The sequence below is a fragment of the Prunus avium genome, chromosome 2 (assembly GCF_965620075.1).
Source record: "Prunus avium chromosome 2, drPruAviu1.hap1.1, whole genome shotgun sequence".
Taxonomy (NCBI): Eukaryota; Viridiplantae; Streptophyta; class Magnoliopsida; order Rosales; family Rosaceae; genus Prunus; species Prunus avium.
The window spans coordinates 3,841,805-3,854,473 of NC_142285.1; the positions used below are offsets into that span (position 1 = coordinate 3,841,805).

At 40.1% G+C, this 12,669-nt stretch overlaps 1 protein-coding gene across 1 annotated transcript; it reads right to left on the minus strand.

Annotated features, from left to right (window-relative positions):
- Positions 1–916: 916 nt before the first annotated feature.
- On the minus strand, positions 917–2,799 carry LOC148296275 (uncharacterized). Its single transcript, XM_088249586.1, has 2 exons — positions 2,510–2,799; positions 917–1,397 (listed from the first exon to the last, which is right to left on the minus strand). The coding sequence occupies exons 1-2, from the start codon at positions 2,780–2,782 to the stop codon at positions 1,284–1,286; spliced, it is 387 nt and encodes a 128-aa protein (XP_088105712.1). The 5' UTR covers positions 2,783–2,799; the 3' UTR covers positions 917–1,283.
- Positions 2,800–12,669: the final 9,870 nt, after the last annotated feature.

Genomic DNA, 12,669 nt, shown 5'->3' on the forward strand with positions numbered 1-12,669 from the left:
GGGAGCTATTGTGTTCAAAGGGAGGTTATCTCACCAAGGGAGGAAGAGAGAGAGGGCAATCAGTTCAAGAGAGAGCTGAGTTGAGTCTTGAGTAGTCTAGACACCAAAGGGGGGGGGGGAACACCAAGAGTTGTGAAGAGTGTTCACAAGTGTATCAAGTGTTGAGCAAAGGGGTGAGAGAGAAAAGAGAGCTTGGGAGAGAATAGAGTTCTAAGGGGGTTTCTTTGTAAACCAAAGTTGTAACTTATTCTTTCATTAGTGAATTTCTCAAGGGGATCACCAAGAAGATGTAGGCAATTGCTGAACCTCTAAAATACTTGTGTCACTTTGTGCTTGGTTGGTTTCTCAAGTGTGTGTGTGTGTGATTCATCCATTCTTGTGTGTGTCACAAAGTCCATCAACAACAAGATCATTAGGGGAGTGAGTGAAAGTGTTTGTCCATTTTCACAACAGCAGGCTGATTCTTGATATATGCGGAGAAGAAAACCTAGTTCAGAACTTCCATTCTGTGTTACAGGTCTAAGCCGTTTACATGGTTATTTGTCTATCAATCAAATTATTGTTGTTTTTGTAAGAAAGTCAATGAGGCTTGATATTCCGTTGATAGCAGGGGGAGATATTTCTCTCAAGGCAAACTCCAAGTTCCCATTTCAATATCAGTGATGGGCTGAACATGCAGGAGTTGATGTTTCCTAATTTTTTTTTGCAATAGGTCAAAGATGACAGATCTGAAATGTTAATTTGTGAGAGAAACTGCGACTGCAACGCCAATTTCATGTAATGCGCAATATTCAAGGCGACTTTTGAGTTTTGGCATAGCAGGTTTATTTCATGAACCTTTTCTACTTTGTATTCTGCGTCTTGAAATAAATTATTAAAAAAAATTCAGAATTGACAATAATTTCAATTACGAGGATTCGAAATTTAAAGAAATCATTCTATTGATCTATATGAATACTGTCTGTAAAATCCTTCAGGTGGGATTGTCACTTCTGCTAGGAACCAAAAAGCTTATCGGAAACACTAACAGCAAAACCTCCTCTGCCTATTATGCAAACTCTATATATTCATTCCATATTTCTTTTTACAAACAATAGAAACACAATGCATGCACTCTGATTCTCAAGGAAGAAAGAGAAGGTGCCATTAGACATAGAAAATTGTCAAAGCCTATAAGTTTCCCTGCATCCCCTTCTTTCCCTTACATTCAAAGAATCACCATTCACGACTTCACGCTGATCTGAAATATAAAACTAAACCTTACCAAGCAGCAAACAGAAAGTCTAGACTTCCCTTTTGGGTCGGTTGCGTGTTCGTGGAAGGGCAGATTTTTCCTCTATAGACATGTCAACTACATCATCCTCATCAGTTTCCCTGATCGCTTGGTTAATTGCAATCTACATAAACAATACAAACATCACGACCTACTTACAAAAATATAGAGAGAAAAAAAAACAACACATTCGCGCATACGAAAATATAAGCAGTCAGGATAATGACAATTTGCAGCAGGTTTTCCATATTTCTTGTGGCATAATTTTCTTCGAAGGCTAATTATAATGTGAGACCAACAAAAGTCAAGCTGTGAAGAACAGACGTGCTATCCCATGAATTAACAGTTACTATAATCGCAAATGTAATAAATAATTTGCTTGGCAGACCACAAGTATCTCGGACAATGATTTGTTGACTGAGTTTCCAGAATCTGGTAGTTCATAGTTCATAAACATAACAACTAATTGGAGAAAAAGAAAAAGAACATCGCAAACAAACAGATTATGAAATTACTCTATTTTTAGCAGTATTTGCAAAACTCTCACTTTCCAGCCCCTCCTGTTCACCTAGGGGTTCCAAAGATAGTTTTTTACATTAAAGAAAAGAGGAAAACATAAGATTGTTCCCATTACAATATGGAATATTTAGAAAACAAAGCTAAAAGCTTCTGTCAAAACAGCAGCAGAAGATATAAGCACAGAAAAAGGATAAATATCTTAATTTTAAACCGAGTATTCTTTTTAAGGCACATCTAATAACATGTCTCTAAGAACATGCCATCAGACAATGCCGAAATCATGATTTTAAACAAAATTGAGATTATATGTGAATATGCATTTTACATTTCAGAGGAACAAGTTGATAAAAGCTCCTAATTTTCGTTATTGTTCCATGTCGGGGTGATTACGACATCAAAATTTAAACATAATGAGAAAACTACCAGAGCAAAACAGAGTACATAAGAGTAAAAAAAACATCATGACAGAGCAAAACGACACATTTTATATTCTAGCCATTGAAGGCTTGCCTGGCAGTTCAATTGCCAAATTTTATATTCTATGTGAAAGAAATCATTGGCAATCTTGCTCATTCCAATCACCACAAAAACGAAAAGAAATATAAAACCGCTTGCAATCTTCAACAAAACCCAAAACCCACATGAACTTTAACATCTCAGAAGCATTAAGCCGCATGCAAAAAAAGACAAAAACCCAGCTGCAGAAATTTCACAAACCTCTTCAAGAAAGTCTTCGTTGAGCTTATCGGCGATTCTCAAGGAGGTGAAGACAGTGACAGCGATCAGAGAGAGTGGCATAACGAATGCGAACACGTACTGGTTCGTGGTGGGACCGGCACATGTCACCACCGTTAGGCCTCTGGCTTTCCGGCCGGAAAATCGAGTCGCCGGCGATTTGGGCACGTGCGGGGGGTTGAGTAGAGCACGTGAGGACGGGGCTGGTGGAGAGAGAGTGAGAGAGGCTGTGTTGGAGACGAGAAGCCTTGCCATGGTATGGTAGTAGCTTAGCTTTTCGGCTCGGAGTGGATAATGTTTTATTTTGCTTTTATAAAAGGAAGATGTTAGGCTTATCACATTTTTATACCACATTGTATATCATCTCTCTAAATAGAGGTGAGTCTCATTGTATTGGTGGGCTTCACCTCTATTAAAAAGGTGGTACACAATGTAGTATAAAAATGTGATAAGCCTAGTATTACCCTGTATAAAAACACTGCGGGTCATGTTAACATTGTCTTTCTTGTTTTTTTTTTTTAAAATTTAAAATTTAAAATTATTTAATTAGAGAAAGACAATAGATTGTATTTATACACACAAACGTCAGTCACAAACGCATTACAGAGGAGTCCATCAGCAACAATAAGTGCACAAGGTGTACCTCCATTGATACGCACATAGGACCAAAGAAACTCCAGTGTAAAAGCGTCAAGGTTAGTGTTAGGACTCAAGATCCCACATTGGAAAAATAAGCATATTTTAGAGTGGTTTAAGAACTCATGGGCACTCTTCCCTTACAAGCCGTTTTTTAGGGACAAGTTCTATCTAAGAGTTCTTAACATTTGGTATCAAAACCTTGTTTCACCACGCAACTGGGCCCAATTCCACGACAAGGGTGACCTATAGGCTAAATTAAGATGATCGGTGTTATGTATGGGCATGATATCGAGTCATTGAATACCGATAGTTGAGTACGAAAGCATGATGGAATGTTAGGACTGAAGATCCCACATTGGAAAAATAACATATTCTAAAGTGGTTTAAGAGCTCATGGGCACGGGATAGATGCAACTTTTCCCTCTCGTCTGTTTGTACAATATCTAGCCAAGCACTCCCAAACACTCCCAAGCCAAAGGGAAGGGAGTCCCACATCGACAAAACACAAGAGGAGGGGACTCTTCCTCACTTATAAAAGAAGACCCCTCTCCTTCAAGAAGAGGAGAGGAGAAAGAAAGGAGGAGAAAGAAAAGAGGAGTTAGGCAGGCTACTGGGGCCCCATGGGTTTACCCATGAGCCCATTTACAAGCCCACGGATCATTGGCCTTCAGCCAGATCATCAGCCTTCAGCCTTCAGCCTCCAGACTTCCTACCTTTAGCCTTCAGCCTTCGGCATTCTTCTTCTTCCCCCTGGGTCTAACCCTATGTGCAATGTATACACACATTATTGTAATGAGAACATACTTCTCCATGGACGTAGCCCATTATTCGGGTGAACCACGTACATTTGTCTTATGTATGCATGTCCATTTACTTATCGAATGCTCTTACACACTGAGGGTCCTCACCTTCAGCATCCACCTCATCTTTAAGTTGGCCTTCATACTACCCATATAGTTTTAGCGCAAACAGATTGGCGCCGTCTGTGGGAAACGACACAAAACGCTATGTCGTTCTCCTTTTCGAGTGCTCTCGGCAGCCTACAACAAGTGCCCCTTCGGCACCCTTGCATCATTCGGCGCGCGATGTCTTCACATCCCCCAATGATTCGGCATTTGCCTTCGGCACCATTGCATCATTCGGCGTGCGATATCTTCACATCCCCCAATGATTCGGCATCTGCCTTCGGCACCCTTGCATCATTCGGCGTGCGATGTCTTCACATCCCCCAATGATTCAGCATCTGACTTCGGCACCCTTGCATCATTCGGCGCGTACGATGTCTTCACATCTCCCCAATGATTCGGCATCTTCCTTCGGCACCCTTGCATCATTCGGCGTGCGATGTCCTCACATCTCCCCAATGATTCGGCATCTTCCTTCGGCACCCTTGCATCATTCGGCGTGCGATGTCCTCACATCCCCCAATGATTCGGCCTCTGCCTTCGGCACCCTTACATCATTCGGCGCGTACGATGTCTTCACATCTCCCCAATGATTCGGCGTCTGCCTTTGGTATTCTCAGATGATTCTGCGCGCTCGATGCCTTGTACATCCCCCATCATCATTCGGCACTCCAAAATTATGTGAGTATCCATTACTTAATAATTATGCCTTTTCTAAATTACTACACCTACTCTTTGCCAAGCTTCCGGCAGCGACTCCAAAGCATACAGCAGTGCTCCCAAGCTTACGGCAGCAAGTCCAAGCTTCCGGCATCAGCTTCCAAGCTTCCAAGCTTCCGGCATCAGCTTCCAAGCTTCCGGCATCAGCTTCCAGGCTTCTGGCAGTTTCTGCCCCACCTTGCTGAACGGCACCCCCCCCCAGGAGATACTTCTCCTTTACGGCGCCAAGCCCACATGCCGAATGGCATCCCTGGAGACATTTTTCCTTTACGGCAGCTCCCAAGCTTACGACAACTTCCAAGCTTCCGGCATCAGTTTCCAAGCTTCCGACATCAGCTTCCAAGCTTTCAGCATCAGCTTCCAGGCTTCTGGCAGCTTCTAGCCCACCTTGCCGAACGGCACCCCCCATGAGATACTTCTCCTTTACGGCGTCAAGCCTGTTAGAAATGTGCCCTAAGAGCCAATACATTTGATGTGATCTCCTTAGAATACATTTCGTATATGATATATAAAGGGCAAATTTATTTTGTTATCTTTTACATCGTGTAAAGAAACAAATGTCCAAGGTATGCTAAATAAGAGATAAAGTAATCTAAAGAAGATTAGATTCGGGAGGCCTTTAATCTCTAACCGTAGCATCCCAAAATGTTCCTAATCATAGCTTATCAAATGGGCATTGATAAACCGTCAAGATTAGCACATATTATGTATGCTCAATTGGGAGGATGGTTAGTCTCAAACCATTTGTGTAGTTGACACTAATACAAGTATGTGGGTGCTCATTATTGAATGAGTACACTGAACGCGATCAACTGTAGTTCTCGTATGGAATATTTATCTATATGTCAAACAAGAACTCATAGTTGCAATAATGCAAATTAGTCCTTAGACCTGAGGCATCATGGTTGTCCTGTGATGCGTTATTGATCTTTGATAGCTCTTAAAGGCAAGCCGTAAAAGATTTGTCTTAAGTGTTGTTGGGATCTCTTAATTCATCATAGGGGCATGTGAATGTACAATAAGGAATCTCTACTTTCGATAAAGAAGGAGAATGTTTCAAGATGTGATTCAGTAAATCTTTGGCCAAAGTATTTTGAGCTTGATTTAGAAAGTTGTTCTTAATCATGTTCTTTTGAATCACATGAGGTTGTAAATCATATTAGGGGTTTGACATAAACAATCCGTACCCTAATAATATGATTTGAAACATTGTATAAGAGAAGGACCGTATTGCATTGCAATTCCAACTGAATAGGTTCTTCATCTATTCTGGTTAGCTTGGGTAGCCTTGATATATTGCTAGATGTCACTCTTGGCTTGTGGAAGTCCTAGGATTGATTGTGATCGATCTAAATAAAGGAAGAATTAAAAAGGGGTTTTAATTCCAGTTGGTTAGAAAGAGTTCTTATATTTTCCCACTACCTTGCTAATTAGAACCTAATGGATCGCATACCTTAAATGGTTAACTTTGAGTAATACAAATGAGAATGAGGAAATCAATTTGATTGATTTGATGTTGATGATTTAATACGTGTAAAAACGTATTTGGGCCTCGGTAATAGTTAACGGGAAACCCAAATGGTTGGGTATCAAGCCCAAGGGCTTAAGACACCTAAATATTATGGTTTAAGTGTCATAAGACCCAATTTTGGAAGCCCAATGGGTTTTGGCCGAAAATGCTTAAGTAAGTATGTATGGGAATTGTTTCCATAAGCTCATTAACACAAAAACACAATCCAACATCAACCAAATGGGTTTGGGAGATCAAAGAGAGAAAAAGAGAGTTTTCAAGAGTGAAACACTTTCATCTTTCAAAGTGGTTTAGATTAAAACCAATCTTGAGAATCTTGCACTAGCATCCAAGTATTCTCAAGATACTTCTTCTCATCTCAAGGTTCCATTGGTGTGGAGACTTAGAGGCCATATACTTTTGTGGCTCACATGGAGGAGAAATATCAAGGAGCAAAGATCAAAGATCAAATAGGAGATCAACAAAGAGGAAATCATCAAGAGAAAACCAAACAAAAATTGGTTCATATAATTGCTTCAAGGGTAATTAGATCTTATCCTTTCTCTTGAATTTTCATTTATGAAAAACATATCAATGTTCATGGCTTAAGATACTTGGAAGAAGTTTTGTTTTTGAATTTAAACAACCACCTTAGACTTCCACTGCGATTAATTTGATTAAATGCATGTTTAATATTCAAATGAACTTTGGAAAAATGTTTTGAAATTCCTTCAAAGCCCACATGCCGAACGGCATCCCTGGAGACATTTTTCCTTTACGGCAGCTCCCAAGCTTACGGCAGCTTCCAAGCTTCCGGCATCAGCTTCCAGGCTTCTGGCAGCTTCTGCCCCACCTTGCTGAACGACACCCCCCCTAGGAGATACTTCTCCTTTACGGCGCCAAGCCCACATGCCGAACGGCATCCCTGGAGACATTTTTCCTTTACGGCAGCTCCCAAGCTTACGGCAGCTTCCAAGCTTCCGGCATCAGCTTCCAAGCTTCCGGCATCAGCTTCCGAGCTTCCGGCATCAGCTTCCAGGCTTCTGGCAGCTTCTGCCCCACCTTGTTGAACGGCACCCCCCCAGGAGATACTTCTCCTTTACGGCGCCAAGCCCACATGCCGAACGGCATCCATGGAGACATTTTTCCTTTACGGTAGCTCCCAAGCTTACGGCAGCTTCCAAGCTTCCGGCATCAGCTTCCAAGCTTTCGGCATCAGCTTCCAAGCTTCCGGCATCAGCTTCCAGGCTTGTGGCAGCTTCTAGCCCACCTTGCCGAACGGCACCCCCCAGAAGATACTTCTCCTTTACGGCGCCAAACCCACATGCCGAACGGCATCCCTGGAGACATTTTTCCTTTACGGCAGCTTCCAAGCTTCCGGCATCAGCTTCCAAGCTTCCAAGCTTCCGGCATCAGCTTCCAAGCTTCCAAGCTTCCGGCATCAGCTTCCAAGCTTCTGGCAGCTTCTACATCACCTTGCCGAACGACACCCCCCATGAAACACTTCTCCTTTACGGCGCCTAGTTTACATGCCAAACAGCACCAATGAAGAACTGACTCAACAACTCCACATTGATGCTGCGTACAATGAAAAGGGAAGAATGAGCTGAAACATTACTTGGCCAGTGCATTGTTGACTACAAGTCCCCAATCAAGAAGTGCCTCCTTAATCGGGAACTTGGGGGACTCCTGTTTGTACAATATCTGGCCAAGCACTCCCAAACACTCCCAAAGCCAAAGGGAAGGGAGTCCCACATCGACAAAACACAAGAGGAGGGGACTCTTCCTCACTTATAAAAGAAGACCCCTCTCCTTCAAGAAGAGGAGAGGAGAAAGAAAGGAGGAGAAAGAAAAGAGGAGTTAGGCAGGCTACTGGGGCCCTATGGGTTTACCCATGAGCCCATTTACAAGCCCACGGATCATTGGCCTTCAGCCAGATTCTCAGCCTTCAGCCTTCAGCCTCCAGCCTTCCTACCTTCAGCCTTCAGCCTTTGGCATTCTTCTTCTTCCCCTTGGGTCTAACCCTATGTGCAATGTATACACAAATTATCGTAATGAGAACATACTTCTCCGTGGACGTAGCCCATTATTCGGGTGAACCACGTACATTTGTCTTATGTATGCATGTCCATTTACTTATCGAATGCTCTTACATACTGAGGGTCCTCACCTTCAGCATCCACCTCATCTTTAAGTTGGCCTACTTACTACCCATCTAGTTTTAGTGCAAACATCGTCTTTCTTGTTTTTTGTGGTATTTAAAGAAGAAATCCTATTTTTAAACATTTGTATAAGTAGTTTTTTGTTTTTAAATTTTATTTATCGACAGAGAAGGTGATTCCAACACAAGTATGAAAGAATTAGATTAGAACTAATCAGTTCCACTAGGTTTTAATTGAGTCTATGCACTTAACCCATCAAACCGAAATAGTAATCATATCTCCATTTTCACAACAATAATGTTTGACACCTTGTATTTTCAACTATAACCCATCTATTTAGCTTAACCTTTTGAAAGTCAATTTTCCTCAACTACAACTCATCTCTTTACTGTTGTTTGAATAAAATTCTGTTTTTTTCTAAATAAAACCCGTTGACTATGATCCAACTCAGCAAGTTACTTAATCAAGCGCAAAATCAAATATCTTGTACGTTTTGGAGAATTCAGTACCTTCCATGTCTTCATCAATCATCATGTTTCTCAATAAGTTTTTCATGAACCAATTTCTTTTACTAGGGCTACGATGTAGCCTAGCTATGAATACTCAAATTCTTTGATATTGTTAATTTTATTTATCTATTCATGTCGAGTGCTTGTTACCATTCTTAATGCTTTCAATTAATTCGCCATTAATTGTATGATTAGAAGAATTGGGTTGAGACCAGAAGGAGATGCCTAATAAATAGCTTCTTGTAACAAGTACCATAAATTACGTAGCAACTCGGAAGATTAGGTTATGGTTTGTGTAGTCTTTAATGTTTTCCGCAAATCTTAATGGGTTATTAACCATCTAAATCCATAACTAGGAATAGAGTGGGTTGACGGTACGAAACACCATCAATATAACTCGAAAGAGAGTATTTGTGAGATAAGGGAAAACGATTATCAACATGTTAGGTAATTAGGATTGACAAGCTAGAAGGATTTGGGTGGGATTAAGCTAGGTGAAATCGGTGTCCTAGTGCTTTATCATCTTTGTTTTCATTTTTTACATTGTTTACTTATTCTTATTTTATTTGCTTAATTACATTTTCGTCATTTTAATCCTCTTATCGTTTAATTCAAATATAATTAGAAATAAATCACTCTAGTATTTACTAGATTAACTTGATCCTTATTGGAACGATACTCTATTTACCATTATATTAATTTGAGCGATTTTGTCCACTTGCAATTAATCATATCATTTACCCATTACTCCATAAAAAATACAAATAAATAAATGAAGTAAAATTGCTACCTCTTCTCTTTCACGCCAATAACTTGCCCTTTTTTTTTACCCTTTCACTTTATTGTCTTGTTTTGCACAATTTGCCTCTTGTTTTCCACACCTCTCATATTTGTCAACATCTACTACCCTACCTATCTAATATTCATCCCTTCGTCTCTCTTTCCCCATCTCAAAGGGGTTTTTTTTTTCTTTTTGTCCAAGGGTAAAAGAATCATTTCACAAAGAAATTAGGTCTTGAAAATCAGTTGGAAAAGAGTCACCGCTAGGGGTGGGCACGGTACGGTACGGTATTGGGCTCGTACCGCTACCGATACCGGAAATTAAAACCGATATGGTACGGTATGGGATTATGGTTTGCCAAAGTTGGTACCGTATCATACCGTACCAAATCGGTATCGATATGGTACGGTACCATTTCGGTATCAAAATAACACACCTCAAAAATGAACCAAAACAGGACATGTATATATATACAGAGAGTAAGAAATCGAAATTATACTTATTACAAACCATGGAAAAATTCAAGATTAATAATCCACAGGAGCAAAACAGGACATGTATATATATATATATATATATATATATATATGTATATCTCAAATAAACATATTCAAATATAAAGGGTAATGCAAGCAAAAAAACAGAGAAGCAAATTATGAGTCCAAAATATTTGAATAAAATAAAATAGATACAAATTCATTTAAACAGATCCTCAAAGCACAACAGTAGATCCTTCAAACCACAACTGCAGAGATCAACATATCAAAAACATAATTATCGTACCTCCATTGAAATCAAACTACCGAAAAAGTTCTTTCCTTTCATACATTCAAACCAGATATAGTAGCTTTACCTTAAAATCATCCAGAGCTATCACAAATTTTGTATGAAATTCGATGGGGTTAGGTTAGAATTCCAGGGAAAGAGAGAGGGCGAGGTCGCTTTTGTAGAAAAAACTAAAAACTAACACCAGCTAGCTCAAGACAAACAAACCAAACAACACAGCAAGCAAGTAAAAACTCACAGACACGGAAGAAGAAAAGAAGGGAAGAAGACAAACGCAAGAAACTCAGAGAGAAAAATGGAGAAGAAAAGCTGAAGCACGTCTGATAAGTTCACATTCAAAAAATGATAATAGTTTGCTACAACACTCATTACAAAATAGAGACAACGTCTCTTTGAGAGACAGACTTTCCAGCAAAAAGAGAAAAGTTGTATTGGGACAACAACCGACAGCATGGGTGAAATAACAGTAGCTCATTGAGCCAATAAACAAAATATACCACCCGACATCATGCTCTTACATCAGTAGCTTTGGATTCCTCTTTAGCTTGGTTTAACTCTCAACAGCTTTGCTTTGGGGGAGAGAGAGAGAGAGAGGAAGTCGAGAGAGAGGGTGAGTTCTCTATCGAGAGAGTGTTAATAAGCGTTAATATATATTCGGAATAAGGTACTGCATACCTTGTGGAAGATTCCAAGTGAAAAACCGCTTGCAATTACTAGCCCACCGTGATGCTTCCACGTCACGAACACGCCAACAAGATTCTACACGTTCTTCGTCTCCAAGGTCGTTGGATTGGCTATGAAAGTTACTCCATTGATTCCACGTACCCAAGACCAAGGCTCTTGGTGAATTGCCTAAAGGAGAGTGTTTAGGGAGATATGAGGTTTCTCTCTTTGTGGGTGTAAAACTCACTACAACTCTTTGATATGCACTCACACTTCTTGTCTCACACACACCAACTTAGAGAGTATGCACTAATGCTTCTCATCACTTCTTCACTTGCACACACTCCATCTATTTATAGGAGTTGTTTTAGCTCATCTCAAGAGAGCATAAAACATACACTAGTGCTTAAGTTGGTAGTGCCTTAAAACAAGGATTAGTGTAGTGCCATAAAACAAGGCTAAGTGCCTTAATTTGTGTAGTGCCATAAAACAAGGATTAGTGCATAATCATTGTTTTATTACATCTCCCACTCACCCACATAGGGTGTGATGACCTTGTTTTATTACAGAGAGGATGGGATGAGGTCTATACCGATAAAGTTGGGCTTCTGGCTGGATGAGATGAGCTTCAGAATGGTTCGATCGATTGAGGGGGATTGAGAAAGATCGAGAGTTTGAGAGAAAGAGAGAGCTGGCTGGGAGTGGGAGGAGAGTTCAAGAGTCTAGGTGAGAGCTCGAGTAAAACTCGCGTATATTTTTGTTTTTGTTACTATTCGGTACGGTACGGTGGCAAACGGTGGCTAATATATGCTACCGCACCCGTGTCATACAAGATTGGTACGATACGGTATGATACCGTATTAATTCGATGGCCGTACAGTACGGTATAAAATTGTATGATATGACACGGTATTGATACGATTTCGGTATATACGGTATAGGTGCCCAGCCCTAGTCACCGCTGCTGCCATAATTGCAATAGAAGCAGTGGCCCATCCTGGCCAGAGGATTTCTGGCCCAGTTTCTTTACTGAGCTCCTTGATGAGAAAAAGACTCAGGCTACTCTTGACTTGGTAATACAGCATAAGCCTCGTATTAGGAGTTATTTTTTTCAAATGATTGTGCATTTTTACCAAATGGTTTTAAACCTATACAAGTAAAAATATGTTTTTAAAACGGTACAAGTAAGAATACTTTATTTAAAATAATACTTCTTGAAAAGAAAAAGTTCTTTATTGTTTTTTGGTAACATTAAAAATAATTCTTATTGAATTTACAGTTTCGAAGCATGAGTTTCTCTTTTCCTTTTATTCCTTTTGTTCTTTCACAAGTTAGCTAGTTTCATCAAGCATTCTCTGCTTTCGTCAGTAACTTCATTGAAGCTAATGGCAAAGCTGATGCAATACAGTTCCTTGTTGAGCCCATCTAAGATTTCAAAGCAAGTTACAAATTTTATAGAGCTCGGAG

Excerpts from the sequence above, each read along its gene's own strand:
- LOC148296275 (XM_088249586.1), bottom strand. The coding sequence starts at position 2,782 with ATGGCAAGGCTTCTCGTCTCCAACACAGCCTCTCTCACTCTCTCTCCA. Across the intron at positions 1,398-2,509 it reads ACGAAGACTTTCTTGAAGAG|ATTGCAATTAACCAAGCGAT; the intron begins GTTTGTGAAATT and ends TTGTTTATGTAG.